At 44.0% G+C, this 23852-nt stretch overlaps 1 protein-coding gene across 7 annotated transcripts in view; it reads right to left on the bottom strand.

Moving 5' to 3' along the window:
• HSPG2 (heparan sulfate proteoglycan 2) overlaps positions 1-23852 on the bottom strand; it is a 1237996-nt gene that overhangs the window by 124331 nt on the left and 1089813 nt on the right. For all 7 annotated transcript variants that reach the window (XM_069610942.1, XM_069610946.1, XM_069610944.1 and 4 more), the window contains 2 exons: positions 18594-18710; positions 13225-13309 (listed from right to left, as the gene is read on the bottom strand). In XM_069610942.1, the coding sequence (XP_069467043.1) occupies positions 13225-13309; positions 18594-18710 (202 nt within the window). The remainder of the gene's footprint in view (positions 1-13224; positions 13310-18593; positions 18711-23852) is intronic.

Below are 23852 nucleotides of genomic sequence, written 5' to 3'. Positions count from 1 at the left end.
TAGAATCCGGAGACGTGGAAAAACAGCTCTGTGTGCAGACCTGACAATGAATCAACGTTGGCCCGGAGTTAAGGATGCTATTTTGAGGATTTAAGCACAGAGCGCAAATGGAGTACATGGATAAGCTCTGAATGTGGGACATTCTTCATAGATGAAAGAAGAAACCATCTGTGATGGCCAAACAGTTGGCCAATTAAAATTATACAAAGTTCATATGAGATAGAGTGAGCAAGTCTCTAGAGGCCAAAAGGAGCAACAGCACCCTGCATAATTCAATCAAATAGCAGTAAATAGAAAGCTGAAACGGACAAATTTGTGGTCTCTTCACATGTGACTCAGAAGTTGACAACAAAGACTATTTATTAGAGCATCAAGCTCCTCCAGGACAGTGAACAGGCAACAAGGTTAACTACAAACTGAGGACTTTGGCTGATGGCCTACAGATGAGAGATGATTGACTAATTGGGAAAACGGGGAGTAGTCTGACGGGATTCAAACACCTATGTTTTGTTTTAAGTGCTGCTAAAAGAGACGGAGTCCAAGGTTGGGATAGTATGCCAACCAATCAGTGGAGTAGAGGGACAACCCAACGTGAAATGTAGTATGAGAAACCAGAAGGTGTCTCACCTGCTAGTCCCCAGGATTCTGTCATTTAGGTGGCCAGGATACGGCCATCACTTTTGGATCTAGCTCCTGGGGGTGGACCAGGGTGGGAGGATCACCTGGGTGAGAGGTCTTCGGGGAGTGGGTCACCGGATGGTGATACGTGGTATCCCCTTCCCTGTAACACCTTTTCCCCATCCTACCAGGTTGGACACGTAGGAACTCTACACCCACCCCTTTTTTCAACACCAACACTTGCACACGGACAGCCCGCTATGGGAGAAAACAGACTAACACCCAAGCAGTATACCTGGTGTGTCCCAATACAATGGTCAGGCGAGGTCAGGCAATTACTGGCCATCATATACACCTGGCTCCCATTAAGCTTCCTCACACGGATAAAGGGCAGAACACGAGAGCACACTCTTAATGAGGCAACACACATGAGAAAACAGCAGCTGACCCAGAGTGGAAAGATAGCAAAACAGGAAGCGATCGCAAGGAGGGAAGTTCCCTTGACCTTTCCGACAAGGAACTGTTACTTTCAAAAAAGCTCAAGATTAGAAAGCGCAAGACCAGGAAACCAGGCTGAAGAATCCTGCATTTTGTGTTGGAGATACCCGGGGCTCTCCTCCATCAATAATTAACGTGGGGAGAAGAAGCAGGCACTGTGGTACCGTCCTTGGCTCCAAGAACAAAGCAGCATCAGTGAAATCAACATAGCTGGTGAGTTCAGGAGACCGATACAAGACCAGTCTGTGTTGAAGCCAATGTACCAAGCAGCAACATTGCATGGAGAGCACTGGAACAAACATTGTTAAAACATGTGTGATAAAAGATGCAAGTAAAGTTGAACTGCTGATGAGTGATTGAACTTTGAAACCAAGATACGATACCTTTGACAGAGTGGACGGGCACCAAGCGTGTGCTCAATTGTAGGTCTCTGTAAAGTATCCAGCTGAGAAGTGGCAGAAGTGAAAGTCAACGAGTTGTAAAGAATTGTGAATCAAATTGGTCCTGTGATGGGTCAAGCTGAATCCTGTGCACAGTCGAAAGTCTTCAATGTTGATTCAGTAAAGAAAGTTTGTGTTAAAGTAGATAAATTGGTCCAAGCCCGGTGGAGGGAGATGGATTGAAGGTTTTGTGTTAAAGCAAGTCTGAGCCGGGCAGAGGGGGGGCCCAGGGTGAACAGTGAACCACTCAAGAAATTGGATTTGTAAACAAATCCTAGGAACATTGCGTCAAAGTGGGTCTGAGCCACAGGAGTACCCGAGGTGAATAGTGAATCACCTGAGAAATTGTGTACATGTGAAATCGTAAGGAGAAAGGAACTTTAATGTTTGTTTGCTGCATCAGGCATTCTGAAATAAGAGACTTTGAATGGCAAAGAGACTTTGGCACAGAAGTCTGGGATGTTGAGGTTTCAAACTGCACCCTTGTGCTAGAGAAGCCAAAGAGTGTGCTAAGCTCCAGTGTGCCGCCTTGTCCCATGCTGAAAACATGGGGAAGGGAACACAACAGCTTGAATATTCTGGCATATCATTTCTTGAACACTTATTTTGCATAACATTGTTTCCGACACGATTTGTATTTAGAAGTAAGGAATGACAATAGGTTTATTAGTATAGGCCTTTTTATTTTGACAAGACACCACTAGGACTGCATTATTCGATGGTCGTAGCTTGCTCCCATCTTTAGATTTAGGATTAGATGGGCATTTTTCAAACCCAATTGAAGTTCAATAATCACCCTTGAACTGTGATAACTTGTGTCTATCTTACTGTTTGATACCATGCCGTCCTTACATGTCAGAGGTGGGATGCGACTCAATTGAGACAAATTGGAGGACCCTAAAATTCCAGAAACTTAGTCGTAGAGCCTCAGATCCCTTCATCGCCATAAGAGAATCCATAGGCTTTGATATCTGCAGCATCAGAGAAGCTACTATTCCTCCTGGGAAAAGAGGAATGATTCCCACAGACCTAGTCCTAAAACCCCCTGCGGGGTGTTACACAAGATTGGCCCCAAAGTCTAGCCTGGAAGTTCGGTCTAGATGTCCTAGCTGACGTCATAGATCCCGACCTCCGGGGAGACAAAGAACCATGGCAAAATTCCACTTGAAGTGCATTGTGGGGATAAAATTGCACAGGGAATTCTTGAACTGGCTCCATTTCCCCGTTTTGCAGAAAGTGAACAAGAAGAAACCGAGATTGGTAGTTTAGGCTTTGAATAAACTGATGAACCTTCTACCACAGGGACAAAGAGTGAAGAAGAACCTAGCATCCTTCATGATCTAGCCTTCGCCGAGCGAAATAATCCAGCACTTGCAGAGCTTTCTTACAGGTGATTCCTGAAGGAGAAGGATTAGAGAAGGGAAGCCCTTTTTTCTCTTCTAAAGCAAGGATTACTGTATAGAAAGGAAACCTCCAAAGAAGGCCCAAGTAAAACTCAGTAATCCCCAAAACCCATCCGAAGATTATGCTAGAGATTGCACATGCTCATTTGGCAGGGGGACACTTAGGACAATCTACGATCCAAGCTCACATCCGTGGGAAGTTCTACTGCCCAGGTATTCATGCCAACAAAGAACTTCAATTCAGACATGTGAAATATGCCAATAAAACAGTATGCATATTGCCTTACTTGCCCCTCTGAACCCCTTACTTAATAGACGTCCCTTTCTCCCAAATTGGGATGGATATCATTGGAAACCTCTAGACTGGGTAACAAATATGTCATTGTAATCGTTGATTATGCTACCCAATACCCAGAAGCGTTCTTCATAACAACACAACCAAACACATTTTAAAACACCTAGAACCATTTTTTTCTAGGGTTGGTTTCCCCAAGGAAATTCTAACAGATCAGGGATCCAACTACATGAGCAAACTCAAGGGTGAAGTCAAGGAATTGCTCCATATTTCCACCTTAAGAACCTCATTTTACCACCACCAAATGGACAGATTGGAAGAAAGATTTAACAAAACTCTTAAGATGATCTTGATAAAGTTGGTAGACAAGGATGGGAAAAATTGGGATCAAATGATCCCCAGGGCTCGATTTGCAGTAAGAAAGACGCCTCAGGCATCCACCAGATTCTATCATTTTGAACTACTTTATGGCAGGAAACCAAGAGATGTCCTAGACATGCGCCGGGAGATCTGGGAAGAAAGAGGAGGCACCTATTCCCCTCTTGCAAACAGCTACGCGATTGTGAGAGCATATGAAACTTGTTCGTAATCTGGTTTATACTTGCATGGAAAAATCCCAAGCACAACAAAAGCCCACCTACGACAAGAAGGTAAACTTAAGATCCTTTTCAGTAGGTCAAAAGGTATTAGTCCTCTTAGCTACCTCTGAAAATAAACTTGTCTCAAATTGGCACAGGCCATATGAGATACTAGAGCAAACGGGGACCTGAACCTATAAAATAGCCCAACCTGACAGGAAGCTAAAGACCCACCTTTACCACATAAATCTCTTAAAGGAGTGGAAAGAAAATCCTTCCAAAGCCACTGACTCAAAACTGTTTTGTTAGGTACCGGAAGAAATAGATAATTTTGAATTAATTCCCCAAGAGCTATCTAGACAACAGCAAAGCGATTTGAAAGAAATGGTCACAACATTCCCCAATGTATTCTGCAAGAAACCAAGGAGTGTGCACTGCATTTATTATATCAGAACTCCTAAGGGAAAAGTGGTCCATTTAAATACATATAGACTCCCAGAAGCTTGAATTCAGATAGTAGTCGAGGAAGTGAAGAAAATGTTGAGGGCAAATGTTATCGAACCCTCATCAAGTCCATGCTCCTCCCCTATCGTGTTAGTCACTAAACCTGATCATTCTCTGGAGGTTTTGTATAGACTTTCGGCAGGTCAACACCATCTCCGACTTTGATGCCTACCCTTTGCCGCGCATCAACGAACTGATTAAACTCAGAAACGCCACCTTCCTATCAACCCTAGACTTAACCAATGGGTATTGGCAGGTCCCAGTACACAGACCTGATAAGGAGAACACAGCTTTCTCAACGCCCCTGAGACTATTCCAGTTCAAAGTCCTCCCTTTCGGCCTACACAGGACCCCACCACTTTCCAACGGCTTATGGACAGAATGTTACAGCCCTACTCCGATTTCTGTGGGGCTTATATTGACATAGTCCCGACTTGGGAAGACCATCTTTTTAATCTCTTTACTATAATGAGAGCCCTCGGAGAACCCAGTTTAACTGCCAATCCATCCAAATGTAAACTAGCTCAATCAGCCGTGAAATGCCTCGGCTCCTTTGTAGGGAATGTCAGTGTCCAGCCTCAATGAGAAAAAAGTGAAAGCCGTTTTAGATACTCCAACGCCTAAAACCAAGAGAGACCTCCGAGCATTCCAAGGATTAATTGGTTATTACCGTAGGTTTATCCCCTATTTCTCGGACAGAACAGCTAGGTTGACAAAAACATTCAAGAACGCTGAACCCCAGATGATTTATTGGACTGACGAGGATGATGTATGTTACAACAACTTAAAACAAACCTTGTGCCAGAACCCAATCCTAAAGGTAGTAGATTTCTCATAAGAGTATGTGTTACAAACTGATGCCTCTCTCAGAGGGCAATGAGCAGTTTTGGCACAAATGTGTGATGGATTAGAACACCCTATCCTTTTCACTAGTCGAAAACTCTTCCCACGTGAAACAAATTACTCTGTGTTGGAATTAGAGGCCCTTGCCATCAAGTGGGCTATAACCCATCTAAGATACTATCTCCTAGGAAGGAAGTTCACCCATGTCACAGATCATTCTCCATTGGTATGGATAAGCCAACAAAAAGACTTCGAGTCATGAGATGGTTCCTAGACCTGCAACCCTACTGTTTCACTCTGGAGCACCGAAAAGGTAAACACCAGGGGAACGTCAATTTCCGTTCTTGGTTTCCCTGTGAAACAGATGCGGCTACATCACATAGGGGAAAGGCATGTGAGAAACCAGAAGGTGTCTCACCCGCAGGTCACTGGGGATCTGTCATCCAGGTGGCCATGACCGGACCATCACTTTTGGATCCAGTTCCTGTGGGTGGACCAGTGTGGGAGGATCACCTGGGTGAGGGGTCTTCGGGGAGTGAGTGGGACACTGAATGGTGAGATGCGTTATCCCCTTCCCGTTAACACCTTTACCCACATCCTACCAGGTAGGATACGTGGGAACTCTACCCCCCTATTTCAACACAAACACTTTCACACGGACAGCCCGCTGTGGAAGAAAACAGACTAACACCTGAGCATTATACCTGACTTGTCCCAATACAATGGTCAGGCAATTACTGACCATCACATACACACCTGACTTCCATTAAGCTTCCCCACAAGGATAAAGGGCGGAGCATGAGAGCACACTCTAGGTGAGTTAAAGCACACTAGGAAACAGAAGTTTTGAGATGGCATCTGAACCAGAGAAGACAGACGGCAAAATAGGAGGGGATTGCAAGGAGGGAAGTTCACTTGAACTTTCCGACAAGGAACTATTACTTCAAGAAGCCTAGAAAGTGTAAGACCATGAAACCAGGCTTAAGAATCCTGCTTTGTGTGTCAAATACCCGGGTCCCTCCTGCATCAATAATGAAGGCAGGGAAAAGAACCAGCCAATGTGGTACCATCGTTGACTCCGGGAACAAAGCAGTGTCAGTGAAATCAACATAGCCTGTGAGTTGGGGAGACCGATACAAGACCAGTCTGTGTTGAAGCCCAGGTTGCAAATGGCAACATTGTATGGCGAGAGCTGGAATGAACATTGTTCAAACACGTGAGAAAAGACGCAAGTAAAGCTGCTGATGAGTGATTGAACTTCGAAACCAGGATACAATGGCTTTGACAGAGGTCCGGGACCACGTGTGTGCTCAATCGAAGGTCTCTGTAAAGTATCCAGCTGAGAAGTGGCAGGTGAAAGTTAAAGAGTTGTAAAGAATTGTGAATTGAATCGGCCCTATGCCGGTTCAAGCAAAATCCTGCACACAGTCGAGAGTCTTCGATGTTGATTCAGTAAAATTTGTGTTAAAGTAGAAAAATTGGTCCGATCCAGGCGAAGGGAGACGGATTGAAGGTTTTGTGTTAAAGTGGGTTGAGCCCAGCAGAGGGGGACCCTAGGTGAATAGTGAATCATCTGAGAAATTGTGTACATGTGATATTGTTAGGGAGATTGTGTGCCTTGCTTTTATGTTGGACACAATCGCTAGGAAGATCCTCTGGACTTCCCAGAGTCAGTACTGACTAAGCCTGGCAAAGCCTGAGCCACGTCAACAGAGTGCGGGACCCCAGATGCGAGGAAAGATTGAAGTGGTCTCCGTGAACTGCAGTGTGGCTATTTGCTGTCAGACGCGAGGAGCTGAAACACCGAAGAATAACTGAATTGAAGTTTGCCCATTGCTGCCGCTGACCTTCCCATGGCAGAGCCTGAGTCCCTAGACGTCCTCCCTCTTGTCCCCACAACTGAGGCTCAGGAACAAGAGAATCTGCAGAGCTGCACAGGAACAGAAGCCAAGGATTGGCAATAGGTTTATTAGTATAGGCCCTTTTATTTTGACAAGACACCATTAGGACTGCATTATTATTTGATGGTTGTAGCTTGCTCCCATCTTTAGATTGAGGTTTAGATCGGTGTTTTCCAAACCCAATTGCAGTTCAACAAACACCCTCTAACTGTGATCATTTGTGTCTGTCTTACTGTTTGATACCATGCCTTCCTTACAGTATCATAGACAAATTGACTGTTGTTCTGTCCACTATAATCAGTACTATAGGTATTAGAGATCGTTCAAGGCGTTCCCTATAGATAAGGATGTACTGATCCTTATATGATGTATGAATAGATACGTTCCCTTAACCAAGCCCGTCCCTTGATAGGTTTTGTATGTTTCCACATAGAATGACATCATAGGTGATGCATATTGGGGTATAAAACCTACATGTAATCAAGCTGCTATGTGAGTTTGCATGCATCAGTCCGATGTCTGAGCTCTCCCTACTTTATTAAATTGACAATAAAGTATATTCTTTGAGTCTGTCCGATTATTTATTTTGAGATCATTAGTGTAACTCCATCTAGCACAAACAGACGCTTCAAGGTAACAAAGTAACTAGACTAAGGGAAACAATGTTTCCCAGTACTGACAGCCTGAAGAACATGTCAGTTTTCCCATAACTGATGAGCAAAAGCCACTGTAGTGAAGGTTAAGGCTTCACTGCACTGTTACGAGAGCAGGTCAGACACAAAAATAAAAGCAAAATGTTTGAGGGTCCATAGAAATGGAAGGAAAGGGGCAGTAAAGAGGAATCTTTCCTAACAGATATTTTAACACATAACTGTGCATAAACTCAAACGGATCCTCAATTATCATAGCTAAGCGACATAAATACGTAAAATCATAGCTCAGTTAAGCACTTTTTAGATATCTATATTTCTTGCAGTGATAATCGCGTTAATTTGGATATTACTACCCATGCAGGAGAAATTGACACTTATCACGATTAAAAAACATATTACTGAAAACCAGGTAGTTTGGAACTGAGGCAAACTGTCCAGGTCCAAAATTCAACTAAAAAATACCAAACATATACTTTGCTATAACTAGAAAATGCTTCACAAGACAGCCTGTTAACCTAATGTATTCTTAGTTGCTGTACCTCCCCACTGATCTGCCAGAGCAGCACTGACTGATCTTGAGTTTTATGTGGGGCTTTTAAGACCAGCGACTGTCTGAACACCCTCCTTCTACCCAATTGGTTGATGAGCTCAGCATCCAAACTTGAAGTGCTTGAAGTTCCAAACCTCACACACTTATAGGAAGCCAAGAGAAAGGATACCAAGCAAGCAAGAACAAGGACATGTGGTACGTGATCACAAGACTAAATATAAGCTATTTAATTGGCCAAGTCCAGATGAATCCAAAAATATGGCAGTATCCGAGAGTGAGAAGAACCCTGGTAAACCTCATGTCACCCGAATACCCTTAAAATTGTCACTAAATATTCCACTTCCGTTTACAGCAGATCACAATGGAGCATCAATAATCTGATGCTGGGATGGTCTGATAACCCTTGCAAAGACCAGGGACCCACCATACCAGTCACATAGTGGCAGAGATTTAGGATGCATCCTTTTGTACAAGTACTGTTATTCTTTATCAACCTCAGTACTATGCTGGGTCCTTCTCACCTTTGGCAGGATGCAGACATTTCCAATGGATGCATACAGTTGAATGTTTAACATCTCAAATGGCTCATCTTCTGAAGTCAATGCCTACGAGTCATCAATGAACTGGAAAAAGTACTAGCCACCTTATAGACTCCCAACAGCACATTATGAAGAGACAGTCCGTGCGAGTAACATTTGGTACAGGTTACACAGTCCTCCAAGCCAGGATCATGAATAAGCCCACGTGGAAAGGCAATAGTAAAAATGGAGGTGGGAGAAAATCGACACCATCAAAACTGACAGAAATCCTCAGTAAGACACAGAATATGGAAGAGGGAATGTAAAAAGATGGCTTGGGTTACACTTGGGAGAGGCATGCTGCGAGATGAGTGGCTGATCACATGTGAAAATGCTAAAGAAATATTAGGATTCTGCAATGTTTTATACATATCTATTTAAATACAGGAGGAACAATGATCCTTTGATCACAAAAGAACATACAATAGATAAGAAATCAGATTTGATGGGAAGCAGTGAGTTTCTTACAATTGGATGGGTTTGAGGGACAGTCTGACCAGGTTGTGGAGCTGAGTAAATGGAACAGTCACCTGGGACAATACATAAGTGGACATGCATTGATAAAGGATAACTAACATTGGACAGTTTTAAGTGCAGGTAGGCGGTACGGCCAGCTGTGCTCGGGATGGGACCATGTTGGGTGAAGTGCTATAGTATAGGTTGAGGAAGTGAGGGACAGAGGGAGGTTAGAGGTGAGGGAAACATGTTAGCTAGCAGGCAGAAGAGAGGTAGGTTGAGAAGGTAATTCTGAGGGGAGGGGATAGGCTTTAAGTTTGGTTTTGAACAAATACATGTGGACTGATTCTTGGATGTCCGGAGGAAGAAAAATCCAATCAAGTGGAGAAAGAAGGGAGAAAGAGCGGAAGCGAGAGGAAACACAGGGAGGGCGAAGAGCCGCAAGGGTAGCTGAGGAGGCAGAGCAGAGATTACGAGAAGGCTTGTAGAGTTGGATACACGAGTATAGATACATGAACCAGGAAAAGACATTTAAAATCTGGCCCTGTTTTGCATTTTCCGCCATCCAGCTAGGTGACTGTACAAGGAAGTAGGTGTTAAGTGCAGGAAGTCCTGGTAGCAGTGGGGATTCACAAGGTGTTGTCACTTCTCCCCATGGAACCCTTTTCATTGCGGCTAGGGAGGTGCGGCCGCTAACCAATAGTCCACCCAAGTGTGGTTTAATGCGGGAGGCCCTCATGCGGTGGAACTCCCCCTCTGGGGATAAGGAAGATCACCTAGGGCATAGCCCAATGAATGTTGACACTTACCAACCTTACTTAGCCCTCCCTAATGTCCAGAGCCTCCACACTGAGTGCAAACCTATTTATTGTTGTAACACAGGGCCTAAGACCAAGAGTACTAGGACGAGGAAGAACACATGAGACAAAGATCATGAATTGTGATGACACGGGTAAGATGTGGCATCAAGGAGGCATGAGAATTAACTCTATAACAAAGAAGGAACACTTGTGCAATCCACATGGAAGGAACTGAATACAAAGTATACAAAGGATTGTTAGATCAGAGAAGCCCAGCCGCTGAGCCAAACGCAGCCTTAATGAGAAACACAGTGGTGGCAGGAGCAGCGCTATCCAGTCATGTTGGGGAAAGCAGCCGACCGACAGCTGTGGAAAAGCAGAAAAGAGTGGTAAGAGGACGCCAAGGAGGTTCTCCACCTGCCGAGGGAAGGTGGACAGCATCCCAAAGCCAGGAAGAGACTGCAAAGCCATGAGTGCAGAGGAGAGAAGCCCACAGTGCCGTAGAAGTGTGCCCTGGTCCCAGGAAGTCTCGGCAATGTACCAAAGCCCTGTAAGAGGTAAGGGGAGGTACATGAACACCGGAGGGGATCCAGGGATTGACAAAGAGGGTAAGGTGGCTTTTCCCTAGCGCGGTAATTAGCAAGGACGTTAATGTGCATAATGAAAGGAGGGTCTGGGACCACAGCAGTGAGAGGGCTAGCATCAGAGGAAATTGTCCCGAGTACAAGGGTATTGGGGAAAACAATGAGTACCAGAGAAAGGTCTGAGATCCCAAGAGTGAAAGGGAAAGCATCAGAGTACATCTTCATCAGCGCAGCGGTAGTGAGGAAACCAATGACCTCCAGAGAAGAGTCTGGAAACCCAACAGTGAGAAAAAACTGTACCAAGGAATACCAGGAGAAGAGAGCCATTCTCCTGTTATTGGACGAAAAGCTGTGATAAAGACACCAGGGGAAGGGAGTCATTCTCCCTGACCTTGTGGTAAACGGTACAAAGTAACACCAGGCGAAAGGAAGTATTCTCTTGGCACTGGGCTGGGAGTGGTACTGGAGACACCAGGGGAAAGAAGTCATTCCCTTGGTTCTATTGGGACCTACATAAGCTTATACCAGAAGGGTCTCATTCTCCTAGACATTGTCCCATAAACCAGGGAAGGGAGTCATCCTCCCTAGTATTTTATGTTGAGAGGACATGTGTTGAAACTATTCAAGAAGCAGTAGAAGGGAGCCATTCTCCTGAAGACGGAACTTTCCGTTTGTTTGTTCTTTAGTTATAGTGTTAGGAGTAGGATTTGACACAGGACAGGGGAACTTTAATTTGATGGACATTCTGACAAATCATTTAGTTTTTAGTTCAAGGCAAGGAAACCTCTCTTAGCGATAAAGATCGTGAAGTTTTCTAATTTTGAGAAATACAGGTTTATAACCAAAACCATGCCACCTTTGTGCCAGCTTCCTTCTTCGACACCATACATACCAAAGTTAATTATCTTGGTGAGAGGACAGAAAGCATAGTTGGGTAGCCTAAAGAGGATTCTGGCACAGTAGTCCAGTTTAGAGAAGACAGGAATGGTTAAGGAGTGCTTGGTAGTGTTGAAAGGAAGGAGGTGCCCGATTTTCCTAATATTTAGGAGGTTGAGGTAAGGTGTTCCAGTTTTGGAGATGAAAGTAGAAAAGGTGCGAGAAGGGTCACAGATGCCACAGAGGTTTCTAGCTGAATAAGAGTAGTAGAAGAGTGTCAGGTGGGAACTGAATAGGCAGAGGAAGACATAAGTGCGAGCATTTGTCAGGGAAGAAGAGCACCTCTGTTCTGGTATAGAACATCATGAAGTGTGAACCCATTCAATATTTAATGGCAGAGAAACAGTTGGACATTTTCATAGAGGGACTAGAGAAGAGGTCAGGAAAAGAGAAAATTTGAGTGTTGTCTGCAAAGAGTTGGTACGAGAACCCAAAGGAGGAGATTTGTGCCTCAAGAGCAGAGGTGTAGAGTGTAAAGTGGCTCGGACCCAAGACAGAGCCTTGTGGAACACCAACAGTTAGAGGAGTGAGTTGAGAGGTATTGTTGCTCGAGGAGACAGTGAATTGGCGAGGTGCAAGATAGGACTCAATCCAGGCAAGGGCTCAGTTGCCAATCCCAAGAAGAAAGTATTCAGGAGATCAGGGTGATTGACAGTGACAAAGGCAGCAGACAAGTCGAAGAGAATTGGGATAGAGGATAGATTGAAGTGCTTAGCAGAGGTGATGAAGTTGGACACATTAATGAGAAGAATTTCTGTGGAGCGAAAGAAGTGGAAACCTGCTTGTAGGGGGTCTCGAAGGTTGTGGATGTCTAAGATGTCTAAGAAATGTTTAAGACAGTTGAGCACAAGACTTTCAAGCACTTTAGAGTAGTGTGGAAGGAGAGACAGGGCGAAAGTTAGCTGGTAGTTTGGGTCAGCCCCTTCGTTTTTTAGGAGAGGGATGACTGTGTCTGTGGAGGGAAAGAAGGCAAAGTCGAAGGATAGGTTGAAGAGCTCAGGAAGGTGAGAGGCTACTGAAGGGACAATAGGCTTGCCTAGTTGAGGAGCAAGAGGGTGCGATGGGGCACAAGAGAGGTTAGCCTTCATCAGTAGAGATAGCACTTTGTCAGTATTAGTGAATTTAGTGTGACCAAAGTGGGAGATAGAGGCAGAGGATAATAGCAGAGTAGGTGGAGTGTCAAATGTAGGAGGAGGGAGTGTGAGGAAGGTCAGGAGAGAGTCTCTAATTAAGGAAATGTTTGCAGCAATGTATTCAGCCAGGTCATTAGTTGTAGGAGTAGAGTTGATAGGCAGACTTCGGAGGAGTGAGTTTAAGGTGTCCTGCAGCCGGATAAAGGATGAAAAAAAAGAAGGGAGCCCAACATAACACTAACCTTATATTGCAAACGTGCTGTAAAAAAGATCAATGTATGGAAGCCAAAATGGCATGGTAACATTTGTCATATAAATATTGCAAATAATTGAACTGACACTACATGAGTATATATGACCTATGAACAGAGATCTAGGACTACTTGCAAGACCTTCATGTTTGATTTCAATAAAACAGCCCTTTAAGGTAGTTCAAGTATTAAGAGTTTCTTACCTGAGTTCAGGTCGGCCCCCCACCAAACCGAAGGAGATGAAATCTCCCCCAGTGTTCTTTTGCTGCCCATTGTACACCAGCATTCCTGTCAAAGAAAGGTAGTTAAGTGACAGCCTATGAGAAGCATGGTGCAACCACAATGACTTGCATCTCAAACTGGACATGTCCACACACCAAACGGCAGGCGAAGTATCACAGCAAAAGCATAACCACTAACATAACCTATCACTTTATTGCTCTATTAATGCACAACTGATTATTTAATTTCAATATGCATTTCCTAATTCTCCATATTTCCATTTCAGGGGATTGGTTAAGTGTGTTCCTCTGATCCATCTAACAAGCCGGCAATGGAACCAGCCCACAGTAAGGATCGGATGTTGCATGATTTCCAGAGGATAGGGATTGGCTGCCTAGAGTGCAAATGATTTCACTCCAACACGTGCATTTTACAGAAGAACACTTCCTATTTATGTCAGGAACAGATGAAAAATGTGATGTTGTCAAAGTATGACACTACTTATATTACCTATATCTAATATGAAGCTCTGTGGAAGGTGGCACGTCTTTCTGTGTACAATGCAGCATAAATGAGAGGGCTGTCTGCCTTTCACTTATAATGAGTAACTTCAGTTCTACGAGGGTTTGAGACATTATTGGTTCAAATGTGTATACTGCAAACAAATTCATGAATGTTAACAGTCGAATCCTAGTCTCTTCCCAGTACCTGGATGCCCAAACCTGGGAAATGAGTACTCTAGGGACTACATCAAAATTAAAAAAAGAAAATGAAATAACTATGTGACATTAGACCATCCCACGGGTTCAATTAACGGACCAAATAATGCATTAAAAAACATTTTTCAAAATATAGTTTGCTTCAAAATCCATAGATTCTAAACCATGTTCAAGTAGACACCAATAAATATTCCAATACTTTCACGATTGCATTACCCAGGAAGGAAGGTTATTTGTATCCAGCAAATATTTGTAGGTGGTCAACAGAAACACTCATTGCACATGAGAAAATGTTTGTCACCAAAGGAATTGTGCCTCTGTGATAAACTGTACCTCTAGTGAAAAACATCCATCACTGCTATCGTGCTGGGAAAAAGAACACAAATATATAAAACCGAAGCAGATAGCCACAGATGCTGTGCCAGAGAATGCCTCATTCCATCAGAATTTCCATGTGCAAAAATATATCAGCATTTCATATGTCTTATCCTATCCATATGCATTTTGGTTCTCAACATATTTTGATGCTGCCAACAGGATCTGGACTGACGCATTAAAGTATGCTTAAGCCATCAGTTTCTGTGCCACAGAATGTCTGCACAAGAGTTGACTTTTCGCTCCCACAGGACAGGGCAGTGTAGAACAGTGCCTTTATCAACGTAAAAGTGCAGACTAGTTACAATTCTTATTTAATTGAGAGTCTAAACGTTATCACAGGTAGGCACTGTAGCCACCAAGGAAGGGAATATGGTTTACAACTGTCTCCCCTGAAGCTAGCTGCAGCGGTCACTCCTGCGCTACCTCTATGGAATCGATTGGCTGGACACAATTCAATGTGTCCCTTCATTTGGAATCAGTGGCTCATGCTTGTGTTTTGAAAGGTGTGGACAATACATTTGCCCTCAATGCTGAACTACACGTATCATCGTTATTCAGGTAGGTCATTCTGGAGGTAAGGATGGGGCAGGAGGAGTGAAGTATACGAGGAAACTTATTTGATTAAGTTACAGGTAAGATAAAGGTAGTAAATAGGAGAGCTGTAGTGTTGGCATCCACCCAGCTTGCCTCTCTCCTGACAAGCCCCTTTCAGCTGCGTCCCCTAGCACCTGCATGTGTCTTAGGTTCCATTGCATCGATACATTCCAATGATGGGGACAGTCAATGTAATATATGGTGTGCATACTACAACTATCCATTGTTATATTAAGTAGTTTACGGCTGGTAATCACTGCTTCACTGCGAGCTCCCTAACCCAAAACAAAGTAGCCATTGTTGATTAAGGCCATAAACTATGCAAGAAACGTTTGGTTTCCCTTATCCTTTAGCACTACAAATGCTACATTTGTTTTAATCACTTACATACATGATTGTATTGGTCTACACATTCAATTGCCCTCCCTTTACTCTCTGCGGTTAGAAATCCTTTAACGTGGTCATTTTAAATCTGAAATTATGTTGCAATGCGCAAGCTGGCCAAGCTTTTCTATCCAAGCCTCCATCCCGTAAGATTTGTTTAGAGTCATACAGTTGCAATCAAATGCTATGTCGTATTTATCTGGGTTATTTGGAATGACTGGTCGTCAAATATCGGAGCCCGTAACATTTGCAGAAAAAGAGGAACAGTTCCGTTGAGGCAGGTGCAGCAACCGCAATTCCAAGTAATATGTGGGACAAAACCCTCCTACAGCAATGTAGCGGACAATTTAGGAGTATGGGTTAAAATCAAGTAGGAGTTGCAATTGACCGATTAGCAGTTGGGTCGGTGTGTCAAATTAAAACAAGAGCATAAGCTTGCGCATGTCACCCAACAGCTCAGTGTCAATTGATCAATTTGGAACAACCCTTTCTTTCTATAATAAATATGGAGCATAAATAAAGAAGATTTCAGTTTGCAGAGAAATAGAAAATGACTTGTAGCAGAGACAAACAAAATGAACACCACAATGTAACTTGCTGGTCAGATAAATTAGTATTGCTTTATCACTCCAAGACAAACCACAGCCATACATTAAGCACCAAATGCAGAACAATCCATTTCTGAGAGTTTACAGGGAGAAGAAAACAGGCCAATGCTTTGTTAAAAAATAAAAAATAAATAAAAGGGCAAGCAGGAAGAGAAAGGCCTACTTACCAGAGTACAGAATGAGGGCTACAGACCAAAGGTTGAAAATAGAAGCGAAGAAGAAAAGGGACAATAGGGAAATACATGAGATAAAGGGAAACAGGAGGCATGGGAGAGTCATTGTGCACACAGAGTGACGGCCATTGCATAAGGCATAGAGGTGGAGGTGGAGAAAAAGGCAGGGAGTGGTTGCATTCAAGTGACAGAAGGGGTAATGAGAGTGGCAATAACAAAACATTTGGAGATTAGTGATGTGTGATCCGGCAAGTATCAAAACAAGAGACAAACAGAAATGTTGGGCAGTATAGTAAAAATAATAGAGTGAACAAATTAGAATGAAAGAAGGGGGCAGATCAAAAAACAAAACCACCAAGTTGTCAAAGGCCAGGAAAATGTGGAGGTACAGGAGATGAGCAAGTCAGAAAAAGTAGAAGCAGAGGAATTAATGTGGGTGAAGAAGATGTAAAGAAACGAGGAAGCAGACAGTCAGAGAAAGGACAACAGAAAACACAAAAAACAGAAAAATAAACAACGATTGAGTGGGCTCTGGTGAAACCCAAAATTACAAGAAAATATAATGGAACATCAAAAAATATGTTGGCCTAACAGGCGAACAGGAAATGAAAAAGTCAAATGTAGAACTGCTCAGGGCTGCTAATGGCCACCCATCACTTATGTAGGCAACTCTGGTCCATCAAAAGAAAGGGTGTTATTCTATTGCTTTGAGCAGTATACATCCACCCGGCACCCTTGTAAACAATAGATGCCATGCACATAATAAAACCGTCGTACAACAACAAAAAGACTGATCAAGTGCTAGTAAACTTAATACCTACTGGACTGAATATCGATGGCTAGTTTCCCCTTAAGACAGCATGCAAGCAAAGATATGGGAAGAAATCTGTGATTTCATTGAAAAATATTTGCTTCATGAGTTAATGAAACTTGGCGGAGGTTTAGTGGTTCATTTGTGTTACAGGTTTTGCTATTAAATGTTTGCCCTTAACGGTTGCTATATATGCTTTCAATTGCTATTCTAAAGACATTTTGGTAATTGAGCGCCTGATACTGCACTTGGGTGGTAGTGGTGCATGATATACATCAACATAACATTTGCTATGAAAAGAAAAAAAAAACATGAATGTCCCCTGATTATTAATATCTCTTTCTACACGGCCTTCTGGTACTAACTCAATGGCTAGGTCTCATTTGGTATGCCATTTGAGCTCTACTCACTGGTGAAACAATTTTGGTTAAATGTGCAATGTCATTTCTCAACAGCAGCATGTGCTTTACAGAGACACACGTCACCTTGTGTTTTTGGCTTTTAGATTACAGGAAATCGAATGCACACCAGCAAAAAGAGTAGCTACAATGGTTGTCATTGCACTGATGTGGAAAAATGGAATACAGCATGGAAAGCATGCTTGCATACCATCATGCTTACTACAGGGTCTCTGGACTGGAGACCGCCCGTTCAAGCCTACAACATTTAAAATCCTGAATGGAGGCCCATTGAATATTAAAAGCCAGTTCCGTTCCCCACCTTCAATTCAAACCTATAGATGTAATGCAGGCTTAAAGGTTTACAACATCTTTACTTTAGAAATTATTCATTGAAGAGCTGAAAGAAAGCCCCAATGAAGGTGAAAAATAAAGTTCAGCTACAGAAACTAAACCCTGCAAGAATTGCATGGGCAGGGGGAGGATTATCTCTTACCCTCGTGCAGAGAAGCTAAATCACTAGAAAGGCCAAGGAGTGTGTGGAGTGTGTAGGATATGATGCATGATATATTTTATTTTTATCACGCTCGTACACAAGTGTTTCAGAGCTCGACGAGGCAAGGGAGGGGAACAGGGCAGAACAAAACAACGATCTTACTAGGCCCAGTGACATTGAGAACGCGCAAGTGCATGGGAGAGGGGAATAGTGCATGGAAGGGGGTGGGGGTTGGGGAGGAGAGTAGTGAAAAGTGCAGAGCAAAGGAGAAACAGATAAATAATAATAAATAAATAATAAAGGCAATTAACAGTGGTAGTGCAGCCAGCAAATGCCAAGTGCTGGGTTTAAGACAGCAGACAGAGTATGTCTGATAAGTGCAGAAGAAAAAGGGGCGACTGTATGGGTACAGATACAGACCCGAGTGCAAGGGGTGGCCTGGGGGCAGTGTGGGGGTAAGGGGGAGGTGTATTACATCATCATTAATTGAGAAGATGTGTACAAAGCCTCCCTGTAAGCGAAGGATGAACTGCCATTGCCCATAATGGCAATTCATCTTTTTGAGAACGTTTAAATACGTTTGGTACCCAAAGAGGATTTGTGTCGCATTGACAGTCCCTTCCCCAGACGCCCCTGTGAGGCAATGCACAAGACAACATTCAAGTACATGTTCTGGGAGGAAATTAAATCTGGCATTTTCAATGGGTCTAGAAACAAGCTAGGAAAAACAGCAAACAGCCAATTCCTACACCCACAGCCCAAAACGTGTATGAAATGCACCCAACTTACCATCAGCTGCGTCTGGGCGGAAAGTGATCTGGATTTCAAATCTCTTGTAGGCATCCTTGATGGTGGGCAAAGTAAGGTAGGACTCTGGGTTGTTGGTGAAATATGGTACCACCCGTTCTGCAAATCACAAGAGAACCAGATAAACTTATAGGATTCTGAATATTGAGATTGCCTGCAAGCTTGCAGCACTTACACACCAGGACTGGACTTGCAAGATAAGCCAACAGAGTTGGCGACCACATTTCAAGTGACCTCTGACCAACAATGTGTTGACCTTTTAAAGAATCACCCCCGTTTGAACCTACAATCTGATGTGTCAAAAGGTTTACCACATGGTTTGAGATCTTTAAGTAGAAGCAGTCTCTTGCCAACAGTAGTAAAATACCATTACGATCTGCAGGATCATTTGGTGGCCTAAGGGTATACTGACAGACTGCGTGACCTTCACATGCCTGCTAGCGGGCAGGTGTTGACTTTGCTAAATGTAATCCTAAATATTTGAGACCTCTGCTGTCAGTCTCAGTAAACTGGCTAAGGATTAACTGGCCACAGTTCTTCCTGTCAGTGCTAGCCTGCAGCTAACTGAAAGTATGACACAAGAGGCAAGAGTCGAAGATAATAACCACACTTATGAAAACACTGACTTTCTGATGGTGTAACAGAACAATTGCCTTCAAATTTCCCCACCACCATTTTCTCTGCAACTCAGTTTGAAGCCTCCGTTAGCGTTGCAGCCCACAAATCATAAGTTTGTGACAATACAACTTCTGTAATACAACAACCAGAAAGTTAGTGTTCAAACAAACAAGTGATCTGTTAAAGTGTCTTGGCAAATGCTGATGCATTAAAACAAAATGGAAGCAGTGCGCTGCGGTTAGCAATTAGTTATTGCAGTTTTTTCTAGCTTAATATTCCTTAGAGACACACAGTATTGTTATGCTCATTAACAGATTCTGCTCACATTGTTGCTCACATTTGGAAACAAGGCCGGAGTACACAACCGGAATAAGTATGAATTCCTGCAACATCAATCTGCCATACTCTCATTTGGACACTTTCATTAAACAACAAAATTCAGAAAAGTATCTTAAAGCTATTCAATTTAACCCTGACTTCCAAAATCCCCCCTCGTTTTTATTCCCAGGTGCCCAGACTGCCATGTCCAACAAAAGGTTTTGTCCACAGTCTCTAGGACAGAGGTCTGCAACCTGTGATTCGCTAAATGTTTTGAACTACCACTCCCATCAGCCCTTGCAGCAAACTCAATAGAGCGGCATTAGGAAAGCTTTTACTTTTTGCTGCTGTCCTTCCATAAAACATCAGGGACACTATTCTTTCTGCTATTGTTTTGAACCTTTGCTGAATTTTGGAGGGAGGTTATGCGTTTTTTCTCCACTTACAATGTTAAACTCATCGTTTTTGGGGGCACTGAACAGCCCCTATGGCTATCAGTGCAGGAGAACTTTGTTCTCCATTGTTAAGTTCTTTGTTTATTTGTCCTGCACACATCCCCTTCAGTGTAATGCGGCAGGGACTCTGTTTCCCAGTAACTGTGTCTTTAGTTACTTTTTTGGTTGGGCTGGTGGCAGCAGATGCATTTACAGCGTTTTCTTTTCTGTCGTCTTTCGCATTTTTGCATTTTACTGGTTTTTGCCATATAGAGTACCATATAAACTAAAATGGCAGAGCCACAAGATTTTCGCCTGTCCTTTGGCCAGCTTGTATTTTGACCTTTTTTCCCCCGGAGTTGTTGTATTCTCCTCATATGGTAATCCCTTTCCCGGAGAATGTTTCAGCCTTATCGGGTAAAGAGGACGTCTGTGTGTGTGGCTGGGTTTTGGGGGCTTCTTCTGTCTGTACCGAGGCCACATCTTGACCAGGAGTATCTGTTTCTGGAAGATGGAGTGGCCAGAGGTTGTCCAGGATTGGACAGCCCGTGCCAGGTTGAATGTTGCAGATTCTAGCCATTGTTGGTTTGGAGACAACTGAAGTCCGGATCCTGGATAAAAGGAGGACTCCTGCAGTCAAAATTCAGATTGTTGGTGCCAATACCCCTATGAAGGAGAGCAGCCCGCTGAAGACCTGGATGTCATTGCTGGAACATCACCAGCAGCCCTTTCTTTACTTTCCCGATGAAGCCCTGTCCCTCTGCATCAGTGCTTTGATCCCTGGACCGGTGGGAACAACCAGTCTTAACCTCAGTTTAACGAGCCAGCTACTGGAAGTGTTTGGAACAGTCCTGGAACCCTCCTGTGGGCTAGTCAGTCGTCGTCCTAGGCTACTTCGCTGCAACAGTCGCCGTCCCGAGTTGAGCGTTGGGACTCTGAAGATCCTCAGCTTATGGAACAAGAAGTATTTCCCTGAAGTTGCAGCTTTCCACTACGAAGAGGGGCCTTGCAGGTCCAGCTTCTTTGTTCTCACCGCAAGGGTCGTGTTCCACCATTTTGAACAAGTGGTCATCACTGCTTGCCACTTATGTTGCTTCCTGGGAGTCTCCTGCAGTAATCACACAAGTGTTGGTCCCGACGTTGGTGTGTCTAGCTGTCTAGAATCAAGTCCATCGGAGCACAGAAGCATAAACGAGACCGAAGAACCCTATCCCTAACTAACGAGTGTCCTGCACCTCTGACTCCTGGGTTTCCTCCAACCGAACCAGGACACAAGCTCAGAAGGCCCAGGTGGTCCCTCAGTAAATCGGTGTGCGGGGGGATAAACAAACATACATGTTTTGCCCCCCCCCACCGCCATCTAGGGTTGTACCAGCATAAAGCATAAAGTCCTAGCCCCATCTCTCCCTTGCCTAGCCTTAAACAGTGGTGCTCTTAACTGTTATCCTCTGTACTTTGAAACACATACAACTACTTGTTGGCTCAAGCCAACGCTTCTGCAACTTCCTAAAAGACTCCTAACCTCCTGAAAAGACTTTTATTGAGACATGTGATTGAGTCCTCAGGCCTAATTTTTCTAGCTAGGGAAGGATCCTCGAAGGTTAGAAGCCTGGATTAAGGTTTTGTATTGCGTTTGCCAACTTCTTTCTTCTAAAGGCTTTAGTTGTCATCTTGATTATTTATCTGGCTCTATTTTTTCTTTGTTCACTTCCTTTACTACACTACAGTAAAATGAAAAGTATTTCTAACTATGTTTAAAAGTAAAAGGTTAGTGCTATTTGCAGAGAATCCACAGGTGAATGCATAAATAGTAATAGTGGATGTTTTAGAGTGTTACTTATCTGTGGTTTTGAATTGATAAGGTGTCTAAGGCCTAAGTCAATAACAGTATTTTTGTACACTCTGCCTAACTTGTATTATTAATAGTGCTCTGTGTGTGCTTAACTGAACTCTGCACCTCTCTCACACCATCCTAAATTAAAGCCTTGCTGTTCAGTCACACTACCCAGAAAAAGTTTGGCTATACAGTGCGTTTCCACGTTCACCAGAATAGTGTGGCCTCTCAGAATATATCCATGGGGCAGATTCTGAAAATCCATCTTAACAGGAGGGATCATGGGAGCCGTAGTCTGAAAGAAAATCTTAAAATCCACAGGTTGCAGACACCTCCTTTGGGTCTTGGCGGGCATACATATTCCCCGCCTCCTAACCCCAATACTGGGGTCCCACTACTCTCTATAGGAGTATCGGGGATATGCTATCCCAAGACTCCTAGGTGATATATTTATATACACACACACACACACACACACACACACACACACACAGCAAAATGGGGCAATTTATTTGTAAAGATAATACATCCGAAGGGCAGTCAAAAGGTTAACATATTTGCAGCAGGGGAAGGATACCCAGCAAATCAGGTGGCTGGAAACAAGGGGCGTAAAATGCCAGCGTCCTCTCACGTTCCACCAGCGCCCTTCCCGGGTGCCACAATCTATTTGATGTTGCAGCCACGCTGCCCCCTAGTCCCTCCCCATAGACCTTGCGTCCTCACCAACACCCTCCCTGCACTACTTACCTGAAGACCCAGCTCCAGTTGACATGCTCCTTCCCAGTGTGCACCAGGCTTCCGCAAAAGAACATTTACTATGTTGACAGCCATCTTGTTTTTCTTTTTGAACGGGAGATTAGGCATGACGCACGTAGCTCGCCTCCTGTCAAAAACTTCCCAAAACATTTCAACTATTGCATCACACATGCAGCACAGGGGTGCCAATAGCAGTCACCACCAGAGAGTGTACAGGGCCGGTAATGGCCTGAGCCTTCACTTGGGACTGCCTAGGCTTAGGCTGGCAGGACATTACGGACCCTGAAACCCCCTCCTCACCTCGACACAGGGATGATTGCTATAGTCAACCACACAAATAACACTCGCAATGGCCACATCACTGTCCACTATTTCTCCGGGGTTGTTTTCCGTCAAGTGATATGACAGTTTAATGTGTATGGCAGGGAGCTTTTCAGATGTTTGGTGAAGGATTGAAAGAGTCAGAAAGATTCTAGTTCTTTCCACAGAACTTGCCAATTCATTACGATCTGGAAGATCTAAATAGCTCCTGTGCCATTTTAAAGACTGATGATCCTTGGAGAATATATGACAAACTTGAGAGCAATATCTGCCAATTGTAGGAGAGTATACAATAAATCTCCAAGCTAAAGTTTTTATAAAAAAGGTTTACTGAGAAACCTGAACCCCAACAGTAATCCAATATAATCCAGGTATCTTTATAGAGCAGTGAGGGAATAAGATGTAGTGTAAAAAGCAGGTAACAATATCAGATCAGAGGATAAACAAAGCATTGGAAGAAATGAATCCAATGATGGAAACATTTTCTCTGTAACCAACTGGATTTCTGAAACCATAGCAGTAGCGAGCTCCCAAGCCTCTCCCTTCACACGTAAACTACAGTGCACGGAGGGCGTGGCTTGGAGCCATGGCAGTCGGACGTGCTCTGTGAGAGCTCCCGGCTGGTGCCACGTCGCCATCAAAAATGCCCGTGTAAACATCAGATTTTCTCGATCTGCCCGACTGCGACCGAGAGCTGAGTCGCTGCGGCATGCCTGGGCTGCATAACGAAGCCCTACTAATGCGGATCGCATAGATCCACCGGCCGCGAAGCACCGAGAGGACGCGGGAGACAAGATGGCGGCCTCCTCCCAAGCCCGGCTCTGATCTCGGGGCCTGGGGGTGGGAGGCGGAGCATTCCAGGTGCGGAACTCGGCCCGCGGGAGACAGCAACTTAGCTCCGGCGTCGCCCCTGAGGCTCGCCGGCATCCTTCCGGGACCCTTCTGCACTCGACGTGGGAT

The sequence above is a fragment of the Ambystoma mexicanum genome, chromosome 8 (assembly GCF_040938575.1).
Source record: "Ambystoma mexicanum isolate Mex_15411 chromosome 8, UKY_AmexF1_1, whole genome shotgun sequence".
NCBI classification, from domain to species: domain Eukaryota; kingdom Metazoa; phylum Chordata; class Amphibia; order Caudata; family Ambystomatidae; genus Ambystoma; species Ambystoma mexicanum.
Note: the sequence above shows the minus strand (reverse complement) of the source record. Positions and strands in the feature narration are given on the sequence as shown.